At 41.1% G+C, this 26,032-nt stretch overlaps 1 protein-coding gene across 3 annotated transcripts in view; it reads left to right on the top strand.

Moving 5' to 3' along the window:
* The window catches only part of LOC128686492 (glucose-6-phosphate exchanger SLC37A4), a 98,727-nt gene that overhangs the window by 63,747 nt on the left and 8,948 nt on the right, over positions 1-26,032 (top strand). For all 3 annotated transcript variants that reach the window (XM_053773451.2, XM_053773452.2, XM_053773450.2), the window contains 5 exons: positions 1,545-1,678; positions 13,375-13,510; positions 16,947-17,090; positions 18,617-18,778; positions 20,204-20,289. In XM_053773451.2, the coding sequence (XP_053629426.1) occupies positions 1,545-1,678; positions 13,375-13,510; positions 16,947-17,090; positions 18,617-18,778; positions 20,204-20,289 (662 nt within the window). The remainder of the gene's footprint in view (positions 1-1,544; positions 1,679-13,374; positions 13,511-16,946; positions 17,091-18,616; positions 18,779-20,203; positions 20,290-26,032) is intronic.

Genomic DNA, 26,032 nt, shown 5'->3' with positions numbered 1-26,032 from the left:
CCAGTACATGTACAAGGTATACCAGTACATGTACAAGGTATACCAGTACATGTACAAGGTATACCAGTACATGTACAAGGTATACCAGTACATGTACAAGGTATACCAGTACATGTACAAGGTATACCAGTACATGTACAAGGTATACAAGTACATGTACAAGGTATACCAGTACATGTGCAAGGTATACCAGTATATGTACAAGGTATACAAGTACATGTACAAGGTATACCAGTACATGTGCAAGGTATACAAGTACATGTACAAGGTATACCAGTACATGTACAAGGTATACCAGTACATGTACAAGGTATACCAGTACATGTACAAGGTATACCAGTACATGTACAAGGTATACAGACCATAGCTGACATCAATAACATACTACTATATAGAAAGTCGCTTGTTATGCTGAGCATTTCCCGCAAATTTGGCCAATTTTGTCCCAGGATGCGACCCACACCATTCAACACCCAGGTACCCATTTTACTGATGAGTGAACATAGACAACAGGTGTAAGGAAACACTCCAAGTGTTTCCACCCTTGCCGGGAATCGAGCCCGGACGCCTGAGCATGTAAAGCGAGAGCTTTGCCTACCAGGCCAGGGCCACCCGTAATTTAAGTGTTGGAATAGTGTAGTTCATTACTTTTGTAACTAGTTCAGCTATCAGAACTTTGGGGCCCAGTCCCTGGACCCATTATGTACCTCCGTAATGTTGAGGTACAGTCCCTGGACCCATTATGTACCTCTGTAATGTTGAGGTACAATCCCTGGACCCATTATGTACCTCTGTAATGTTGAGGTACAATCCCTGGACCCATTATGTACCTCTGTAATGTTGAGGTACAGTCCCTGGACCCATTATGTACCTCTGTAATCTTTTGACTACCGCCCACAGGATGGGTATGGTGTGACTACCCCCACAGGATGGGTATGGTGTGACTACCACCCACAGGATGGGTATGGTGTGACTACCACCCACAGGATGGGTATGGTGTGACTACCCCCACAGGATGGGTATGGTGTGACTACCACCCACAGGATGGGTATGGTGTGACTACCACCCACAGGATGGGTATGGTGTGACTACCACCCACATGATGGGTATGGTGACTACCACCCACAGGATGGGTATGGTGTGACTAACACCCACAGGATGAGTATGGTGTGACTACCACCCACAGGATGGGTATGGTGTGACTACCACCCACAGGATGGGTATGGTGTGACTACCACCCACAGGATGGGTATGGTGTGACTACCACCCACAGGATGGGTATGGTGTGACTAACACCCACAGGATGAGTATGGTGTGACTACCACCCACAGGATGGGTATGGTGTGACTACCACCCACAGGATGGGTATGGTGTGACTACCACCCACAGGATGGGTATGGTGTGACTACCACCCACAGGATGGGTATGGGGTACATAATAAACATATTAAAGTAGTATTGGAAGGATGTTAAATTAAAGTTTTGTTGATATGTTGAATTATTGTTAGTGTTGGAAGTGTGTTAATGTGTTAGTTGTGTTGTCAGGGTTGGCTGTGAGTGGTGGCAGTACGCTGCTCTTCTCCCGCACTGACAACACTGTGGTCTGGGCCTTACTCTGGTTCATCAATGGCTTCGCCCAGGGTGCTGGCTGGCCTGCCTGCGCCAAGCTACTGAAGAAGGTACAATCTCTCTCTCTCTACACACAGGGTTTGACAAGGTTAAGGATCCCTAGCTTTATTGACAAGCTATTTACAGGTTAAGGATTCCTAACTTTATTGGCAAACTATTTACAGGTTAAGGATTCCTAACTTTATTGACAAGCTATTTACAGGTTAAGGATTCCTAACTTTATTGACAAGCTATTTACAGGTTAAGGATTCCTAACTTTATTGGCAAACTATTTACAGGTTAAGGATTCCTAACTTTATTGACAAGCTATTTACAGGTTAAGGATTCCTAACTTTATTGACAAGCTATTTACAGGTTAAGGATTCCTAACTTTATTGGCAAACTATTTACAGGTTAAGGATTCCTAACTTTATTGGCAAGCTATTTAGAGGTTAAGGATTCCTAACTTTATTGGCAAACTATTTACAGGTTAAGGATTCCTAACTTTATTGGCAAGCTATTTACAGGTTAAGGATTCCTAACTTTATTGACAAGCTATTTACAGGTTAAGGATTCCTAACTTTATTGACAAGCTATTTACAGGTTAAGGATTCCTAACTTTATTGGCAAGCTATATACAGGTTAAGGATTCCTAACTTTATTGACAAGCTATTTACAGGTTAAGGATTCCTAACTTTATTGACAAGCTATTTACAGGTTAAGGATTCCTAACTTTATTGGCAAGCTAAGAACTGTTAGCTACATCAGCTCATTTGAAAGCATTTTTATTGTTATGAGACATACAAGTAGGGAATAGGATAAAGTTGGAGCCATCTGTGGGCCAGCATTTTCATTTGATCAACTGACTTTATCTCGTTGACATCATTATGCTGTACGAATGTGTTCCATACTCGAGTCATCCTGGGTATATATGATCTCAGATGGAGTAATGTTCTGGAGAAGGGTACAGCCAGAGTGAAGTTGTTGCTCTCTCTCTCTCTCTCTTTCTCTGTTTACATATATCTCTTTGTGTTTCTCCCGGTATTCCTGTCTGTTCTTCATCTCCCTCTTCACAACAGGTGGACAATGCTTCAATCATCATGAAAAAAATTGAAGCCCTGAATGAAGTCTAGGAGGTTACTATCCAGCCAGTGTGCCAACCCAGTGAGTTGGTCACAAAGTTTCTGGACCCATCTGAGTGCCTAATGATTTACTGAATTATTAATTAATTCCTAATTAGCCTCCCTCTATAATAGCTCAGAGGTCCACTCCACTATTTTTTTTTCACTGAAATATTTGTGTATCGTTTACTCTTACCACCACCGGCATAATATATATCTACCTCACCTCTGGTACTTGTTCCTGGGGATCAGCCACAGCCAGCCACCTTCAACCTTTATTAACCCAACAAAAACCTGCTGTGTGGATGATTACTAGCGCCTGTGCCAGACAGCGCACCCCACCACTTCACAACCCTGAACCTATTAAATATAGGAGATATACACTCATATTATTGTGCCTACTATATATACAGAACATTAAACTCTAATATAAACCCTCCACTTAAACTTCTCCTTGGTAGCTACAACAGAACAGTCACAATACAAGGCACAAGACACACTTCAACATCCCTCGTGCCTGTCTCACACTATGCAAAAATGCAATACACATAAAGGGCCCAATGATCTGGAATTCACTACCTGAACCAGTAAGGGATCCCCTGACAACATACAAGTTTACGGCTCTGCTTAAAAATCATCTCATCTCTCAATTCTAAACAACACAACTTCTAACCAGTATTAAGCAACTCTCGCAAATATTATATGACGTCTGGTCTATTAAAACAACTGTTGTGTAATAAAGTTGGTAGAATTACCGACAATATGTAAAGTAAAAGGACACAAGTGCAACTAATGTGACATTTATTGTGGCAACGTTTCGCTCTCCAGGAGCTTTATCAAGCCATTACAAACAATACATGGACACAGAGGGTATATAAAGGCTCAGAGTGAGGTGAATACTAGTGAGGTACCATTCCGATGTTCACTAGTGGTAGTAGTAGTAGTAGTAGTGGTAGTGACAAAAGCAATTAATTCGTACATGAGTAAAAGGATATAAAAGCTATTACTTGGGTAACATAAAAATAGGTTGGACAAATATAAACTGGAATGAGGCAGGTTGTTTCAGTGTTCACTCTCTGTGCTTTGTGTAGTATAACAGGAGAGACTATGTGATGGCAGGGTTTACTGTTTTCAGGAGGATTCTTGCTAAGACTTCGGAGATGGTGAAGCTGCCGTTGTTTTGTTTAATTGTATTCGAAACAGCGATCAGTGCTGATTCAAGGCATTTGCGTGTGCGGAAATTAGTTTCTTTTATCACTAATTGGGCGTCTCTGAATTTCATAAGATGATTGGTGGAATTTCGGTGTTGTACACAGGCGTTGTTTAAGTTGTCGTTCCTACATGCGTATATGTGTTCATTGAGGCGGGTGTCGAGGTTTCTTGCTGTTTCACCTACGTAGATCTTGTCGCAGCCTCCACAGGGTATAGTGTAAACTCCTGCATTGACTGGTTCGTGGTGCATGGGTTTTGTCCTGGTTAGATCCTTTATTGAAGTGGTAGAAGCGATGGCGACTCTGGTGTTAGCTTGTGAAAGTACTTTTGAGACGTTTAGTGCAACCTGGCTGTTGGGAAGAATTATAACTTTGTTGGGAGCGGTGTTGATGCGTGGAGAATTGATGATCTGAAGAGCTCTTTTCTTGCAGTCTTTGATGAAAAAAGAAGGAAATTGTAACTCAGTGAATGTTTGGTGAATGTAAGTACATTCCTCGTCAAGAAACTCAGGACTACAAATTCGGTATGCTCTTAGGAAAAACCCGATGATGATGCCTCTTTTGGTCTTGGTATCTTGACTGGAATAGAAGTGTGTGAGATCATTTTTATTGGTGGGTTTCCGATAAACTTGAAATCTTAGGTTGTTGTCTACTTTGTGAATGAGGACGTCGAGGAAAGGTAGCTTGTCATTGGACTCTTCTTCTAGTGTAAACTGAATCGCTGGTTCAACTGCGTTGAGCCTTGCCTGAAGATCCCGTACATCAAAACGTTTTGGAGTTATTACGAGGACATCGTCCACGTAACGTAACCAAGTGACGTTTGAAGGGATGATGTTGGCGAAGTGTTCGGACTCTAGGTGTTCCATGTATAAGTTGGCTAGGACGGCACTTATTGGGGACCCCATTCCCATGCCGTAGGTTTGTTTGTAGAGCTTGTTATTGAAGGAAAAACAGTTGAAGTTAACACAGAGTTCAATCAAGTCAACAAAATCTGGGGACCATCAGCCCCGCTCATCTTAAACACTCAGGCGACCTTCTCAACCGCATCCGTAACCTCTCCATCCGTAACAAGAAACTAAGCAGTTTGGATGTGACTTCCCTCTTCACAAAAGTACCTACCAAAAAAGCCATCGAGGTTCTACGACGTAAAGTCAACCAGGACCTTAATCTTCCTTTACCTCCCGGAGATTTTGTTGACTTGATTGAACTCTGTGTTAACTTCAACTGTTTTTCCTTCAATAACAAGCTCTACAAACAAACCTACGGCATGGGAATGGGGTCCCCAATAAGTGCCGTCCTAGCCAACTTATACATGGAACACCTAGAGTCCGAACACTTCGCCAACATCATCCCTTCAAACGTCACTTGGTTACGTTACGTGGACGATGTCCTCGTAATAACTCCAAAACGTTTTGATGTACGGGATCTTCAGGCAAGGCTCAACGCAGTTGAACCAGCGATTCAGTTTACACTAGAAGAAGAGTCCAATGACAAGCTACCTTTCCTCGACGTCCTCATTCACAAAGTAGACAACAACCTAAGATTTCAAGTTTATCGGAAACCCACCAATAAAAATGATCTCACACACTTCTATTCCAGTCAAGATACCAAGACCAAAAGAGGCATCATCATCGGGTTTTTCCTAAGAGCATACCGAATTTGTAGTCCTGAGTTTCTTGACGAGGAATGTACTTACATTCACCAAACATTCACTGAGTTACAATTTCCTTCTTTTTTCATCAAAGACTGCAAGAAAAGAGCTCTTCAGATCATCAATTCTCCACGCATCAACACCGCTCCCAACAAAGTTATAATTCTTCCCAACAGCCAGGTTGCACTAAACGTCTCAAAAGTACTTTCACAAGCTAACACCAGAGTCGCCATCGCTTCTACCACTTCAATAAAGGATCTAACCAGGACAAAACCCATGCACCACGAACCAGTCAATGCAGGAGTTTACACTATACCCTGTGGAGGCTGCGACAAGATCTACGTAGGTGAAACAGCAAGAAACCTCGACACCCGCCTCAATGAACACATATACGCATGTAGGAACGACAACTTAAACAACGCCTGTGTACAACACCGAAATTCCACCAATCATCTTATGAAATTCAGAGACGCCCAATTAGTGATAAAAGAAACTAATTTCCGCACACGCAAATGCCTTGAATCAGCACTGATCGCTGTTTCGAATACAATTAAACAAAACAACGGCAGCTTCACCATCTCCGAAGTCTTAGCAAGAATCCTCCTGAAAACAGTAAACCCTGCCATCACATAGTCTCTCCTGTTATACTACACAAAGCACAGAGAGTGAACACTGAAACAACCTGCCTCATTCCAGTTTATATTTGTCCAACCTATTTTTATGTTACCCAAGTAATAGCTTTTATATCCTTTTACTCATGTACGAATTAATTGCTTTTGTCACTACCACTACTACTACTACTACTACCACTAGTGAACATCGGAATGGTACCTCACTAGTATTCACCTCACTCTGAGCCTTTATATACCCTCTGTGTCCATGTATTGTTTGTAATGGCTTGATAAAGCTCCTGGAGAGCGAAACGTTGCCACAATAAATGTCACATTAGTTGCACTTGTGTCCTTTTACTTTACAAAACAACTGTTAATCCATAAAATAGTACTGTTTGAACCATTATTTGTAATATTGTTATTTCTTATATGCAACTTCAAGATTATTATTATTATAAACCTTCACATTGACTACCTCATATTAATATTAAGATTAAATATTTAATTAAAAGATAACCATTCTTATCCAGTCTAGATTTAAGTAGTTTTTAAGTATTGGTTTAGTCTCCCCGAAATGCCTGGGCATGATAGTGGTTTTCTTTGTACTTAACTAATCAAAATTGTAATTACACATTATATACTTTACAAAAAATCTAATTTTTATCTTTATAAATATAATACACTGTAAAATATTTGTATACAAATAGTAAGGATGTTTCACGGTCACGTTAAAGTAGAAATTAAAAGACGCCTCACAGTACCGATAGCACTAACATCCCATATCATAAAAATCTTTGAAAGGGTCCTAAGAAGCAAGATCACCACCCATCTAGAAACCCATCAGTTACACAACCCAGGGCAACATGGGTTTAGAACAGGTCGCTCCTGTCTGTCTCAACTATTGGACCACTACGACAAGGTCCTAAATGCACTAGAAGACAAAAAGAATGCAGATGTAATATATACAGACTTTGCAAAAGCCTTCGACAAGTGTGACCATGGCGTAATAGCGCACAAAATGCGTGCTAAAGGAATAACAGGAAAAGTCGGTCGATGGATCTATAATTTCCTCACTAACAGAACACAGAGAGTAGTAGTCAACAGAGTAAAGTCCGAGGCAGCTACGGTGAAAAGCTCTGTTCCACAAGGCACAGTACTCGCTCCCATCTTGTTCCTCATCCTCATATCTAACATAGACAAGGATGTCAGCCACAGCACCGTGTCTTCCTTTGCAGATGACACCCGAATCTGCATGACAGTGTCTTCCATTGCAGACACTGCAAGGCTCCAGGCGGACATCAACCAAATCTTTCAGTGAGCTGCAGAAAACAATATGAAGTTCAACGATGAGAAATTTCAATTACTCAGATATGGTAAACACGAGGAAATTAAATCTTCATCAGAGTACAAAACAAATTCTGGCCACAAAATACATGTAGAGCGAAACACCAACGTCAAAGACCTGGGAGTGATCATGTCGGAGGATCTCACCTTCAAGGACCATAACATTGTATCAATCGCATCTGCTAGAAAAATGACAGGATGGATAATGAGAACCTTCAAAACTAGGGAGGCCAAGCCCATGATGACACTCTTCAGGTCACTTGTTCTATCTAGGCTGGAATATTGCTGCACACTAACAGCACCTTTCAAGGCAGGTGAAATTGCTGACCTAGAAAATGTACAGAGAACCTTCACGGCGCGCATAACGGAGATAAAACACCTCAATTACTGGGAGCACTTGAGGTTCCTAAAACTGTATTCCCTGGAACGCAGGCGGAAGAGATACATGATTATATACACCTGGAAAATCCTAGAGGGACTAGTACCGAACTTACACACGAAAATTACTCACTACGAAAGCAAAAGACTTGGCAGACGATGCAACATCCCCCCAATGAAAAGCAGGGGTGTCACTAGCATGTTAAGAGACCATACAATAAGTGTCAGGGGCCCGAGACTGTTCAACTGCCTCCCAGCATACATAAGGGGGATTACCAACAGACCCCTGGCAGTCTTCAAGCTGGCACTGGACAAGCACCTAAAGTCGGTTCCTGACCAGCCGGGCTGTGGCTCGTACGTTGGTTTGCATGCAGCCAGCAGCAACAGCCTGGTTGATCAGGCTCTGATCCACCAGGAGGCATGGTCACAGACCGGGCCGCGGGGGCGTTGACCCCCGGAACTCTCTCCAGGTAAACTCCAGTATAGAGTATAGTATATACTCGTATATATGTATAAGGTGTCCTGTAGCTAGATTGATAGCGCACTCGGCTTACACACTGAGGTCCTTGGTTCGACCCCAGTACAGGTGAAAAACAGGACGTATTTCCTTAAGACACCTGCTGTCCATGTTCACCCATCAGTAAAATTGGTACCTGGGTGTTAGTGGACTGGTGTGGGTCGCATCTGGGACAAAATTGACCTAATTTGCGGGAAATGCTCTGCATAACGAGCGGCTTTCTATATAGTAGTATGTTACTGATGTCAGCTATGGTCTGTATACCTTGTACATGTAGAAATAAATATTATTAGTGATAGGTATTAGTCCTAGGCAGGAACACTGACAAGTGCTTACACCAGGCTGGTTAACACCCACTAGTTTCTACACTGACAAGTGCTTACTCCAGGCTGGTTAACACCCACTAGTTACTACACTGACAAGTGCTTACACCAGGCTGGTTAACACCCACTAGTTACTACACTGACAAGTGCTTTCACCAGGCTGGTTAACACCCACTAGTTACTACACTGACAAGTGCTTACACCAGGCTGGTTAACACCCACTAGTTACTACACTGACAAGTGCTTACACCAGGCTGGTTAACCCCCACTAGTTACTACACTGACAAGTGCTTACGCCAGGCTGGTTAACACCCACTAGTTACTACACTGACAAGTGCTTACGCCAGGCTGGTTAACACCCACTAGTTACTACACTGACAAGTGCTTACGCCAGGCTGGTTAACACCCACTAGTTACTACACTGACAAGTGCTTACACCAGGCTGGTTAACACCCACTAGTAACTAGTTACTACCACTCATCCTCATCTAACCATAGCACATAGGTTACAAGAGGTCATTATACATCACATACCCAAAACTGAGCAATATGGCTGATCTCATTAGCTATAACTCTTTTTGGCATCATTGGAAGATCTTACGTCAGCAGGTCCTGACTAAAGTGATGGAGTCACTCATCACGAGTCACCACATAAGCCCACCTCACTGTACCTCAATGCACCCAAAGGAAATATTTTTTTTATAAAGTTTTAGTGCAGGAGAATATTTTCATTTACATGTACTCATCTGTATGTGGTTGTAGGGGTCGAGTCTCAGCTCCTGGCTCACACCTGTTTACCGCTTGCTGTTGATTTCACTCTCCTAGCTTCGAGAACACTGTCGTACCTTTTCCTGAGGTCAGTTATGAACCCTGCCTCTTATCACTTCACTCTCCGGGTCGTTCTACTTCCTGACCATCCTAAGGCTGAAGAAATACTTTCTAGTGTGGGAAATTACCTGCAGGAGGTTTACAGGGTATTACCTCAGTTACTTCCTGCAAGTAATTTGGGTGAGGTAAGTGGGACTTAGTCACAATAAGTCGCCGAACTGTCCACTTATTGAGGAATACAGAGATAGACAGTATAATAACCCATGTGACATGTCAAGATATCTTATTAATGAAAATAAGATACCAGATATACTAAGCAAAATTCCTAAATTTGCTTGTAACAGATAATTGAACTATAGATGTGTAGATATAAATCCATATGTATTCCTGTTAACCCTTTGGGGCCTTGTTCCTAGGCCTTTTGTGTATCCATATGCTCTTGCGCTACCGTCCATAGGATGGATATGCTCTTGCGCTACCGTCCACAGGATGGATATGCTCTCGCCCTACCGTCCACAGGATGGATATGCTCTCGCGCTACCGTCCACAGGATGGATATGCTCTTGCGCTACCGTTCACAGGATGGATATACTCTTGCGTTACCGTCCACAGGATGGATATGCTCTTGCGCTACCGTCCACAGGATGGATATGCTCTCGCGCTACCGTCCATAGGATGGATAAACTCTTGCGCTACCGTCCACAGGATGGATATGCTCTTGCGCTACCGTCCACAGGATGGATATGCTCTCGCGCTACCGTCCATAGGATGGATATGCTCTCGCGCTACCGTCCACAGGATGGATATACTCTTTCGCTACCGTCCACAGGATGGATATGCTCTTGCGCTACCGTCCACAGGATGGATATGCTCTCGCGCTACCGTCCATAGGATGGATAAACTCTTGCGCTACCGTCCACAGGATGGATATGCTCTTGCGCTACCGTCCACAGGATGGATATGCTCTCGCGCTACCGTCCACAGGATGGATATGCTCTCGCGCTACCGTCCACAGGATGGATATGCTCTCGCGCTACCGTCCACAGGATGGATATGCTCTCGCGCTACCGTCCACAGGATGGATATGCTCTCGCGCTACCGTCCACAGGATGGATATGCTCTCGCGCTACCGTCCACAGGATGGATATGCTCTCGCGCTACCGTCCACAGGATGGATATGCTCTCGCGCTACCGTCCACAGGATGGATATGCTCTCGCGCTACCGTCCACAGGATGGATATGCTCTCGCGCTACCGTCCACAGGATGGATATGCTCTTGCGCTACCGTCCACAGGATGGATATGCTCTCGCGCTACCGTCCACAGGATGGATATGCTCTCGCGCTACCGTCCACAGGATGGATATGCTCTTGCGCTACCGTCCACAGGATGGATATGCTCTCGCGCTACCGTCCATAGGATGGATAAACTCTTGCGCTACCGTCCACAGGATGGATATGCTCTTGCGCTACCGTCCACAGGATGGATATGCTCTCGCGCTACCGTCCACAGGATGGATATGCTCTCGCGCTACCGTCCACAGGATGGATATGCTCTCGCGCTACCGTCCACAGGATGGATATGCTCTCGCGCTACCGTCCACAGGATGGATATGCTCTCGCGCTACCGTCCACAGGATGGATATACTCTTGCGCTACCGTCCACAGGATGGATATGGGGTGCACAAACTAGCAACTTCGGTGGCAAAATCTAAAAATCTAATCACAAAAAAAACCTAGACCTAACATTAAATTTATAATTAGAATATTTAACATTAATACCAGTAATGGTAAATCATGAAATAATGTGGACTGTAGTATATGATTTTAGGACCTGACTGTTAGAAATGGTTAATGGGAATATTTTTACAGAGACTAGGGAAGGTTTCCTCCTAACCATATTATTAGAACAATAAATTTTATACACATTAACTTACAATTTGTCACAGAAAGACACTTAATGGTGATGGAATACACCCTAACATTACCCTAACAGCTAGAATTTACGATGGCCAATGCAAAAACTACTGTACATTATGGGTAAGCATCACTTAGCTAAGATGTGCTGCTGGAAAAATCGGTGTCCTCTGTTTTTCCGTCCTTGTTGCCGAATTGTAAGGGTTTTCCACACTATTCCAATTCTTTAGCAGAAACGTGTCAGCGGTTTCTAAATTACGGATGGAGACTGATATACACCAATTGACCTTCGAGAACGTCTGATTACATTGCACAATTCAGTCCAGTGTTCACACATTAAATTCATTATGGTGTCTCACTGCCGCGTCATTCCCCGGCTGATACACCCCCCCCCCTTCACTTAAAATTTCTGGAAGGGTCCAAATAGCATCACATTTTAATACGCAATTATTATATTATTCATTTATAAATGTTGAATTTAGGAAAATTCAAAATTTTCCACATCTAACATCCCCGTGACTCACGTGTTTTCAACTTCCAGTTGTGTCCTCGTGTACCTGAGGCCTGACTGTTGAACTTTATTATATAATCAAAATTAAGCGCTAAACTACCAGGGTAATACAACGCTGCTGGTTGTTGAACACTTTGTCCTTATCTGTTCTGTCAGTTCCTCTCAGAATTTTGTACATCATCAATCGATATAATTACCCTGGAAGACTCGCTGTTGTACATTACTTAACATTATTAGAGGCAGATATAATTTTGTTCAGGGACTAGGTCTCAGCATTTTGTTAATAATAAATAATATAATATATTTACTACAAGTACATATACAATGTATACAGACCATAGTTGACATCAATGACATGCTACTGTATAGAAAGGTGCTTGTTATGCTGAGCATTTCCCGCAAATTAGGTCTGTTTTGTCCCAGGATGTGACCCACACCAGTCCACTAACACCCAGGTACCCATTTTACTGATTAAATTCAATTCAATTCAAAGTTTATTCTCTATAAGGATTACAATGCTGAGTTTACAGAATTTGGTTATTGTGTGGTTTACGTGTAGTAAAATACTAATTACAGAGTGTACCACTAGAACACCTAGCATGGCTAGGCATTTCGGGCAGACTTAGATTAATTCTTAAATTTAAAATATTACAAATTATGAGGTAAGTTGGTATTATGGCTAAGTGACTAAATACTAATTTGTGAGTTTAGCAATGTAAATGCTTTTGTTTTGGCACAATACATAATTTCAGTATTGGAGTATCACAGACCAACTTATGACTAGTTAAGATTCATTATTTTAAGATTGAGATTGATATTTCTGTTTATGGTCAAATGGGTGAGTGAGTGTAAGTGTGAACCACCAGGTGGTATTCGTGTAATTAGTTGACAGGGTGTATCAGGGAGATAAGATGTTTTCTAATGGTAGTTTTGAAGGTGATGAATGTGTCTGCAGTTCTAGAGTTTTCAGGTAGGGTGTTCCAGATTTTAGGGCCTTTGACATACATTGAATTTTTGTAAAGGTTTAGTCGGACACGGAGAATGTCGTAGAGATGTTTGTGTCTGGTGTTATGCCTGTGGGTTCTGTCACAACTATCAAGAAAGCGTTTTAGGTCAAGGTTAATATTGGAATTTAAGGTCCTGTAGATGTAGATTGCACAGTAGTAAGTGTGGATGTACTGAACAGGGAGTAAGTTTAGATGGGTGAACATAGACAACAGGTGTAAATAAACGCCCAATATTTCTACCTTCACTGGGTATTGATTGTTGTTAATATTAGGTGTTCCTTGTAGACGTTTGTTACTTAATGTGCTGTGGTTAATAGTGTGAGTTGACGTGTATTATGTGCGTGTTTGCAGTGGTTCAGCGCAGAGAACTTCGGTACTTGGTGGAGCGTGTTGACTGCCAGCAGTAATGTGTCTGGTACTCTCTCTCCTCTGCTTGCTGCCTATGTTATCATCAGCCATGGTTGGAGTGCCTCGCTGGTCATCTCAGGTCAGTGATGGACACACCTTCATCTTGCAAATGGTATAAAATACAGACAACAGTTAGGTATCTTTATTGTGGAAATGTATCACCTACACAGTAGGCTTCTTCAGTCAGATACATAGGCAGCAGGTGTAATAGTGAAATGAAGATGATGTAAGCAGTCCATCAGTCTTGGAGAAATAGTATTTGAGGTGGTCAGTCACTCAGCCTGGAGAAGAGTTCAGCTCCAACGATATATCGTTCCAGATCATGGAGATGAACTCTTCTCCAGGCTGAGAGACTTGACTATCTCAAATACGGATTTGCCGGTACTTCCGGCCCGGGTCTTCTCCAGATGGTGACCCGACGATCTCAAATACTATTTCTCCAAGACTGATGGACTGATTGCATCATCTTCGTATCACTACTACACCTGCTGCCTTTGCATTTGACTGAAGAAGCCTACTGTGTAGGTGATACATTTCCATAATAAAGATACCTAACTGTTGCACATGTGTCGAGGCGCATAAGTTCCTTCATCTTCTATTAACATATTCATTTTTTCCCCTGTAATCTGCCTAGTCCATAATTACTATCACATTTGCTTTGTCTGTTTCGTAAAGTGTAGTCCAGGATCTTTTCTTAATTCATGGTATAAGTTAACTAATCTTTGAGCTGTGTCTGAGCTGTGTTCAGACCTCGACAACACAATTGTCATCAAATATGTGTTAAAATCCACGCTCATACACCAACCCATTTTAACCACACGTGCACACAACTGATACACAAACACCCACATATACACTCACAAACACCCACATATACACTCACAAACACCCACATATACACTCACAAACACCCACATATACACTCACAAACACTCACATATACTCACACTCACATATACACTCACAAACACCCACACATACAAACACTCACACATACACTCACACTCACATATACACTCACAAGCACTCACATATACACTCACAAACACTCATACACTCACAAACACTCACACTCACACATACACTCACAAACACACATACACTCACAAACACTCACATGTACACTCACAAACTCACATATACACTCACAAACACCCACATATACACTCACAAATACACACATATACACTCACACACTCACACATACACTCACAAACACTCACACATACACTCACAAACACTCACACATACACTCACAAACACTCACAAACACCCACACATACATTCACAAACACTCACATATACACTCACAAACACCCACATACACTCACAAACACTCACACATACACTCACAAACACTCACACATACACTCACAAACACCCACACATACATTCACAAACACCCACACATATACTCACAAACACTCACACATACACTCACAAACACTCACATATACACTCACAAACACTCACATATACACTCACAAACACTCACACATACACTCACAAACACTCACACTCACAAACACTCACACATACACTCACAAACACTCACATATACACTCACAAACACCCACATATACACTCACACTCACAAATACACACATATACACTCACACACATATACACTCACAAACACACATACTCACAAACACCCACACATACATTCACAAACACTCACATATACACTCACAAACACCCACACACACACTCACAAACACTCACACATACACTCACAAACACCCACACATACATTCACAAACACCCACACATACATTCACAAACACCCACACATACATTCACAAACACTCACATATACACTCACAAACACCCACACATACACTCACACTCACATATACACTCACAAACACCCACACATACATTCACAAACACCCACATATACATTCACAAACACTCACATATACACTCACAAACACCCACACATACACTCACAAACACAAACATATACACTCACAAGCACACACATACACTCACAAACACCCACATATACACTCACAAACACCCACACATACACTCACAAACACTCACACATACACTCACAAACACCCACACATACACTCACAAACACCCACACATACTCACAAACACCAACATATACACTCACAAACACATGCATACAAACACCCACATATACACTCACAAACACCCACATATACATTCACAAACACCCACATATACACTCACAAACACATATACACTCACAAACACCCACATATACACTCACACTCACATATACCTGGAGTTTACCTGGAGAGAGTTCCGGGGGTCAACGCCCCCGCGGCCCGGTCTGAGACCAGGCCTCCTGGTGGATCAGAGCCTGATCAACCAGGCTGTTGCTGCTGGCTGCACGCAAACCAACATACGAGCCACAGCCCGGCTGATCCGGAACTGACTTTAGGTGCTTGTCCAGTGCCAGCTTGAAGACTGCCAGGGGTCTGTTGGTAATCCCCCTTATGTGTGCTGGGAGGCAGTTGAACACCCACATATACACTCACAAACACACATACTCACAAACACCCACATATACACTCACAAACACCCACATATACACTCACAAACACCCACATATACACTCACAAACACCCACATATACATTCACAAACACCCACATATACACCCACAAACACACACTCACAAACACCCACATATACATTCACAAACACACACATACACTCACAAACACACACACATACACTCACACACACATATACTCACAAACACCCACATATACACTCACAAACACCCACATATACACTCACAAACACACACATACACACTCACAAACACCCACATATACACTCACAAACACCCACATATACACTCACAAACACCCACATATACACTCACAAACACGCATACACTCACAAACACACCCACTCAAATATCCTAATTCTCTTAATATACTACTGAGTTTTATGATGGAGTAAATAAATTATACAATAATATATTAGATAGAAAAACTTTACTTGGATTTATAAAAGTTTATAGTAGTTACCCATTATAAAGTTTATAATAGTTATCCATTATAAAGTTTATAATAGTTATCCATTATAAAGTTTATAATAAAGTAGACTAGAAATTATGTATTATAGAAGTGAAAGAAAATATTGACAAGACCCAAACATCTTTTGTGAAGAACTTGTGAACAGTGATGTCACTAGTGGTGTTCTACTAGGATGATGTCACTAGTGGTGTTCTACTAGGATGATGTCACTAGTGGTGTTCTACTAGGATGATGTCACTAGTGGTGTTCTACTAGGATGATGTCACTAGTGGTGTTCCACTAGAATATCACTAGTGGTGTTCCACTAGGATATCACTAGGGTGTTCCACTAGAATGATGTCACTAATGGTGTTCCACTAGGATGATGTCACTGGTGGTGTTCCACTAGGATGATGTCACTGGTGGTGTTCCACTAGGATGATGTCACTAGTGGTTTTCCACGGTATTTGGCTCTTGAGTTCTGAGGTCATAGTTGATGTGTGTGTTTCAGGTCTGCTGTCACTGGTGATAGCAGCAGTGACGTTAGTGACAGTGGTGGATGACCCCGTCCATGTTCACCTCCCTAACCCCAACACCACCACTACAACCTCAACCATCAACCCAACACACTCCATCACAACCCCACCTTCCAACAGTGAGTCTACCTTCTCATGTAGCAATACTTGAAAGCCCAAGTAAGACACAGGTACAGGAATTAGGTCTCTTTATTCCGAAACGTTTCGCTTACACAGTGTATTCTTCAGTCGATGTGATAAATGGTTTAAAACCGACAAGTTGAAGATTGAGACAATTATACAACATATGGGAATCTTTATTGAAGAAACGTTTCGCCACACATTGGCTTCATCTGTCCAATACAAAGCAGAAATGTGTAGTTTTAAGGTTGTTAGTCCTTTAGGACTGACAACCTTAAAACTACGTCTTCAAGGGTAATGGACTGATGATATCGTCTTCACATCTCTACTGCTTCTGCTGCTTCCTCTGTACTCGACTGGAGAAGCCTAATGTGAAGGCGAAACGTCTCGGAATAAAGATACCTAACTCTTGCACGTCTTATTAATACTGATACTATGCAGTTATAGCTGCTTAGTGAGGTTTAAATCCTGTCGACTACACGATGGTCATTAAGGCTTCATATTAGCTGTCAGCTACCAGTCAGAAATATTTAAAACCCTAAATCAGGGATTAAAGTCAACTCTCAGTGTGAATGCACTGACAGATATACATTAATTCCACATTGATGTTACCTACTTAGAAGAAAGCTGACATTGTTACTGAGAGAGAATTATATTTTTTTTACAATGGTATAGAATTTTTCCCTGACATAATTTGAGTATGTCTGTTCTAGTGGTTGATGTTTCATCCACTGGATACCGACCAACAGGTTTTCACTTTACTGATAAAGATTACATATTTCTTAACCTAGGTAATGTACCTGTGATCGTTGTGTTAACATCCACTTTATGATGTTTCCACTGAAATACTTCTCTTGGGTTATGTTTCTGAATAAATAAAACAAAACTTCCAGGAAGAAAAGTATTTATATTAATATTATAAATATTGAAATAGTTGATTTGAATTAATTTTAGTGAAAATACGTCCTCAAATACACTTAAAACGCACGTATGTTCCCTCGTCTTCTATTAACATGTTCATTTTTCCACTATAATCTACCTTGTCTATAATTTCGCATTTGTCTGTTTGTTGTAGATGTCTGAGCACAGTTCGGACATCTACAACACTATTGTCAACAAGATTTGTTAAGTTATACCATGAATTAAAGAAAGATCCTGGACTTCACCTTACGAAACAGACAAAGAAAATGCGAAATTATAGACAAGGTAGATTATAGTGAAAAATTAACATGTTATTAGAAGATGGGGGAATATACGTGCCTCTTAAGTATTGTAAGTTTATTTAGGTACAAGTACACGTAAGTACAATTACACAGATGCAAGTTATTATACATAGTAACATATGTGTAAATTACCCACTAGGATAACCCAAAAAAAGTCAGAAGTAACTTATTTGTTAAGTTTTTGACCAATCATACAACCACAGAGGTACTTCCCATATTACATTACTCGCTAACACTAGAAAGATCATGGCTGAGGGATCACAAGCGGCATTTCTTGTACAAGTAATATGGTTATATTACAGAGAACGATGAGAGTGAGAAGATGACTGTGAAGGAGTTAGCATCATCACCATTCCTGTGGCTGGTGGCTGCCTGCTACCTGGTGGTCTTCTGTACTAAGACTGCACTCTCAGACTGGGGACAGATCTTCCTCATGGCTGAGCTGGGACGGTCCCAGATGCAAGGTGAGACACTCGGGTTTTCTTCAAGGTGTGGTGGTGAGAGAGAGGTTCACTCACCAGGTAGTCTCCCTCATTCTCTGTGACGGCATGTATTGCTTCATACCTTGAAAGATATTTAGTCTTCCATACTGTAAATAAGTCTGCATGCAGTAATAGGGAACATGTGATACAAGAATGATAGCTCTAGGCTTCTCATTTTGCAATCAACACATTTTCAGGAGCTTGCAATGTTGCAAAAATGAGTAGGAAGTCCAGGTAGAGTCATTCAAGGAACGAAATGACTTCCTACTCATTTCTGCAACATTACAAGCTCCTGAAGATGTGTTGATTGTAACACAAAAGGCCTAGAGATATTCAGCACCCCCCGTGGTTGTTCTGCGTAAGTCTGCATGTTAGTATATACTTGCAACTCCGAAGTAAATACCCTGGAGTATACCTGGAGGATGTTTCAGGGGTCAACGCCCCCGCGGCCCGGTCTGTGACCAGGCCTCGTGGTGGATCATGGCCTGATCAACCAGGCTGTTACTGCTGGCCAAGTGCAAACCGACTTACGAACCACCGCCCAGCTGGTCAGGTACTGACTTTAGGTGCCTGTCCAGCACCATCTTAAAGACAGCCAGCGGTCTATTGGTAAACCCCCTTACGTATGCTGGGAGGCAGTTGAACGGTCTTGGGCCCCAGACACTTATTGTCTCGTAGCATATTCATGGCGCCCCTGCTTTTCATTGGGGGGGATGTTGCATCTCCTGCGTTCCAGGGAGTACAGGTTAAGGAACTTCAACCGTTCCCAGTAATTTAAGTACTTTACTTATATCCTGTAGTTTATATTTGCATTATTTGTCACTGGAGTGACCTAGCGTTCCTTAACTTCCTGGTATAAGATAAGATATGCTTTAAGTACTCTCTAGGCCTCTTTTGTTGTTTTTATCTGTTATGTAAGTTACTGCTAATCTAACCTTAATGATAACCTGTTTATTTAACCCATAAATTAATCATTATGACTCAGTGATAACGTGTTCCCGAGATAGCATTTATCGTGCCTTACATCTCAAGAGAGGTTCCGTGATGCTGGTGAGGGGCTCTTGATCTAGGGAATTGGATCTGTGCTCCAGTTCCCTAAATTAAACCGGAATACCTTCCACATTCCCCACAGGCGCTGTATAATCCTACGGGTTTAGCGCTTCCCCCTGATTATAATAATAATAATTATCCTGCCTTATTAATGATGACATATTTACATAACTCAATAAATCATAATTAAACATTGTAAACAAACCAGGGAATGGATGAAGGTTCAAACCCTACTCCTTCCCTGGTTTATATTTATACAGCACATAAATCAGTGTTTATCCTACCTTAATGATAACTCATTCGTGCAATGTGATTTATCGATTATCCATCATTAATAACAATTATGTGTGTCTACAGCTAGTTCCTTCACCAGCGCCATGGAGACTGGCGGCTTCTTCGGGGGCATCCTGGCTGGTCTGCTCACTGACAAGATGGTCAGAAAGGTACTGCATCCTCTCGTATATAATAATAATAAACTTTTATTTTTACAAGTATACATGTACAAGGTATACAGGCCTAGCTGACATCAGTAAGTAAGTAAGTAAGTAAGTTTATTCAGGTATACACAAATACAGTTACATAGAATTATCATACATAGCAGCATATGTGTAGAGAACCTAGGATAACCCAAAAAAGTCAGACAGAGTGACTTATTTCCATTGGGACATGCTACCGTAGAGAAAGCTTGTTATGCAGGGCATTTTGGGCTAATTAGGTCAATTTTGTGCCCAGGATGCGACCCACACCAGTCGACTAACACCCAGGTATATCACAGGCAGCGACTCTGCTCAATGTCTCTTATAGACAGCTATTCTGCTCCCAACTGTAAAGATAAAGAACGAATCTGTTCATAATTCCATGATAGATTTCTGTTATCACCTTTTTTCAGTCACTGGGCTATTTTACTCTCAGCTTCTCTTACAGATGTAGTGCTACTCTGCTTGAAAGTCTGCAATAGAAGCATTGCTATACTACTCAAAGCCTTTGCAGTAGATACAAGGCTAGTTTACTTTCTACTTCTGCATTAGACAAAACTATTCTGCTCTCAGTTTCTGCAGTAGTTGCGGGGCTGTTCTGTTCTAACCTACCCAACACACAGTGCTATTCTCTTCCTAAATTCTGCAATAGACAGTTTTGTTCTCAGATTTTTTAATGGACTTTGTCATACTTTACTCTCAACTTTTGCAACAGACAGCTATATTCTGTCCTCAACTTCTGCAACAGGCAACTCTATTCTGTCCTCAACTTCTGCAACAGACAGCTCTATTCTGTCCTAACTTCTGCAACAGACAACTCTATTCTCTCCTCAACTTTTGCAACAGACAGCTCTATTCTGTCCTCAACTTCTGCAACAGACAGCTCTATTCTGTCCTCAACTTCTGGAACAGACAGCTCTATTCTGTCCTCAACTTCTGCAACAGACAGCTCTATTCTGTCCTCAACTTCTGCAACAGACAGCTCTATTCTGTCCTAACTTCTGCAACAGACAACTCTATTCTCTCCTCAACTTTTGCAACAGACAGCTCTATTCTGTCCTCAACTTCTGCAACAGACAGCTCTATTCTGTCCTCAACTTCTGCAACAGACAGCTTTATTCTGTCCTCAACTTCTGCAACAGACACAGTTCAGTTTTGCTCTAAGTTAGTGCGGTACAATTTTATTCCACTTTCAACTTCAATAAACAGTCTTCTGTTTTACCTCAACTTTTGTATTAGATAGGCCTATTCTACCATCAGTATTATTGTATTATACATCAGTATCATTGTATTCCACCACCAGTATTATTGTATTATACATCACCATCATTTTATTCCACCAGTATCATTGTATTAGACATCAGGCTTCCATTCTTTTTGTATTCTATCCCTTCTAAGTTGCAAAAAATCTATGATTCATGAAACGTGTGGTACAAACATCCATGATTCATGAGACGTGTGGTACAAACATCCATGATTCATGAAACGTGTGGTACAAACATCCATGATTCATGAGATGTGTGGTACAAACATCCATGATTCATGAAACGTGTGGTACAAACATCCATGATTCATGAAATGTGTGGTACAAACATCCATGATTCATGAAACGTGTGGTACAAACATCCATGATTCATGAGACGTGTAGTACAAACATCAATGATTCATGAGACGTGTGGTACAAACATCCAGGAGATTTAAATACCTTACCACCCTTTATATACAAAAAAGTGTCACAAGTACTATCACCAATCATTGCAACACTCTTTAACAAATCCATTGAATCCTCCACCTTCCCTACAGCTCTCAAAATAGCAAGGGTCACCCCGATCCATAAAGGAGGAGACCAAACAGAGTTGAATAACTATAGGCCAATATCCAATTTACACCCTCTCTCAAAAATCTTCGAAAAATTAATTCATAAACGAATCTACTCCTACCTCATCTCCCAAAACATTCTCAACCCCTGCCAATTTGGATTCAGGCCTAATAAAAATACTAATGATGCTATTATACACATGCTAGAACATATATACACTGCAATAGAGAAAAAAGAAGTCCCACTGGGGATCTTCATTGACTTACGTAAAGCTTTTGATACAGTTGACCATGACTTGCTCCACGTAAAATTGTCACACTATGGTATTAGAGGGCACTCCCTCAACTACCTCAAGTCATACCTCAGCAACAGAAGCCAGTATGTGTATGCAAATGGGGCAAGCTCTTCCGCTCAACCAATTACAGATGGTGTCCCACAGGGAAGTGTCCTTGGCCCTCTTCTCTCTCTCCTATACATAAATGACCTACCAAATGCTTCGCAATTACTCAAACCCACACTATTTGCAGATGACACTACATACGTCTTCTCTCACCCGAGCCCAGTCATGCTAGCCAATACTGTAAACACCGATTTACAGAAAATATCTACCTGGATGAGGACTAACAAACTTACACTAAACATTGACAAAACCTACTTCATTCAGTTTGGTAACAGAGATACAGATGTCCCTCTTAACATAATGATAAACGGATCACCTATCACAAAGCTAACAGAGGGAAAATTCTTAGGAATCCACCTTGATAATAGACTCAAATTTCATACACATATACAACAAATTTCTAAGAAAATTTCCAAGACTGTAGGCATACTATCGAAGATACGGTACTATGTTCTACAGTCAGCCCTCCTGGCCCTTTATCACTCTCTTATTTACCCCTATCTCACCTATGGAATTTGTGCATGGGGCTCAACAACAATTAACCATCTCAGACCACTAATTACCCAACAAAAGGCTGCAGTTAGAATGATAACAAATTCTCACTACAGGCAACACACTCCACCAATATTCAAAACACTAAACCTACTCACCATACAAAACATCCATACTTATTATTGCACCTATTACATACATAGAACACTTAACTCTGATATTAACCCTCCCCTCAAACATCTCCTTGCCAACCTCAACAGAACACATGACCATAACACAAGGCACAGATCACTCTTTGATGTTCCTCGTGTCCATCTCACGCTATGCAAAAACTCAATGCACATTAAAGGCCCTAAAATCTGGAATTCATTACCTGTAAATATAAAAGAAACACTACCTGTTTATAAATTCAGGTCTCTTCTCAAAGATCACTTACTCACTCAAAACCAAATAAATACTGAATAACTGAACCTTATAAATTGTATACCCTATATGTTACTCACAATTATATCACACAAATGTTAAACCTAGGACCCAATCTAACTTTATTATTTTTTTAAATACACTACCTAACAGAATACTCCATTCGACTGAATGTACAACAATGCATGCAGCCATATGACCTGTCTTTGTAATACTCACTTGTGCTTTATAGTTATCTGTTTACAATAATGTTTTATCACTGATTTCATCATTGCTTAGTTAATCTTAAGTTAATTTTAAGCCAGCCCGTAATGCTATGCATATAAGTGGCTTTGGCATGCTGCTCTTACCTGTATTTTTTTTGTACCTCTGTATGTATGCTAAAATTACTAAATAAATAAATAAATAAATTCATGAGACGTGGTACAAACATCCATGATTCATGAGACGTGTGGTACAAATATCCATAATTCACGACAACTCCCACTTTATATAAGATTCTTCATTTTTACAAGCCTACGTCTCTCATTATCACTCTAGTATTCACTTCTTTTATGAGCTCATCTCTAAACAAATTCAACAGCCTGAGTGACATTACACATCCCAGTCTCAGGTCCACTTTTACAAGGCCTTGTTGCCTACTTATCCTAACCAAAAAAACTGGTTACAGGTTTTAGTAAGCTAACTCTTGTTCCATACACGTGCAGTACCTGCCATTTTGTTTCTCTGTCCATCCTGTTATTATATACCTTTACAAAGTCATAAATGTTAACAAGTTTCTTATCCCCGTATACTCATTGTTTCTTAATTGTTTTATGATTTTAAACCTCAGCTAAAACCAGTTCTGTGTCCCTTCATCATTCTACCTGCCACTTTATATATCCATATTCTCATTGTCGCAAAAATATGTAATAACAATAACAAAAAAGGCACAATACAGTGACTGGAATGGTATTGCATTCTTGCTCCTACCCTCTGTGGGCCCTTAGCTCCCTTGCAGTGCTCCTCTTTCTTAGTATTTGACTGGCTCCACCTCCACAATACTACCTTCAACCTCCACTACCACCTCCTGGCCTATGTGTACTCCCTCCTTCTCTCCTTTTCGTCAGTGTGACTTTGTAAATGGTCCAAGTTGGACCGAAATGTCATCATAAGTTCTAAATGTTGGACAGAATAATAACCATGCCACTTATAAATTGAATAGTGGAGATCTTAATACTACTGATTGAGAAAAGGATTTAGGAGTTCTGGTAGGCAGTAATCTAAAACCAAGACAACAGTGCGTTAGTGTTTGCAATAAAGCTAACAGAATCCTTGGCTTCATATCAAGAAGTATAAATAATAGAAGTCCTCAGGTTGTTCTTCAACTCTTTATATCCTTGGTTAGGCCTCATTTTGATTATGCTACTCAGTTCTGGTTACCGTATTACCGAATGGATATAAATGCACTGGAAAACGTATAAAGGAGGATGACAAAGTTGATCCCATGTATTAGAAATCTTCCCTACGAGGATAGACTGAGGCCCTGAATCTGCACTCTCTCGAAAGACGTAGAATTAGGGGGGATATGATCGAGGTGTATAAAAAGAAAACAGGAATAAATAAAGGGGATGTAAATAGCGTGATAAAAATATCCTACTGGCCCATGCGAGGCAGGTCCAAGTCTCCTACCGGCTTAAGCCAATGCCCCAACCTAGTCAGGTCAGGTCACATTCACTTAAGGAAGGAACACGGAAACTGACCTAGTAGCACAAGCTAATCAGGTCCAACTCACACCCACCCACATCCACTCATGCATTTATCTAACCTATTTTTAAAACTACACAACGTTTTAGCCTCTATAACTGTACTCGGGAGTTTGTTCCACTCATCCACAACTCTATTACCAAACCAGTGCTTTCCTATATCCTTCCTAAATCTGAATTTTTCCAACTTAAAACCATTGCTACGAGTTCTGTCTAGGCTAGATATTTTCAGCACGTTATTTACATCCCCTTTATTTTTTCCTGTCTTCCATTTATATACCTCAATCATATCCCCCCTAATTCTATGCCTTTCTAGAGAGTGCAGATTCAGGGCCCTCAGTCTATCCTCATAGGGAAGATTTCTGATTCATGGGATCAACTTTGTCATCCTCCTTTGTACGTTTTCCAGAGCATTTATATCCATTCTGTAATACGGTGACCAAAACTGTGCAGCATAATCTAAACGAGGCCTAACCAAGGATATATAGAGTTGAAGAACAACCTGGGGACTCCTATTATCCATGCTTCTTGATACGAAGCCAAGGATTCTGTTAGCTTTATTACGAACACTAATGCACTATTGTCTTGGTTTCAGATTACTGCTAACCAGAACTCCTAAATCTTTCTCGCAATCCATAATATTAAGATCTACATTATTTAGTTTGTATGTGGCATGGTTATTTTCCTGTCCAACATTTAGAACTTTGCATTTGTCTATATTAAACTGCATCTGCCACTTCTCCGACCACTGCATCAGTCTATTCAAATCTTCCTGGAGTGCTCTAATGTCCTCGTCAAAATGAATTCGACAGCCTATTTTGCTATCATCGG

This window comes from Cherax quadricarinatus, chromosome 17, assembly GCF_038502225.1.
Source record: "Cherax quadricarinatus isolate ZL_2023a chromosome 17, ASM3850222v1, whole genome shotgun sequence".
Lineage (NCBI taxonomy): Eukaryota > Metazoa > Arthropoda > Malacostraca > Decapoda > Parastacidae > Cherax > Cherax quadricarinatus.
This window is presented reverse-complemented; position numbering and strand designations above follow the sequence as displayed.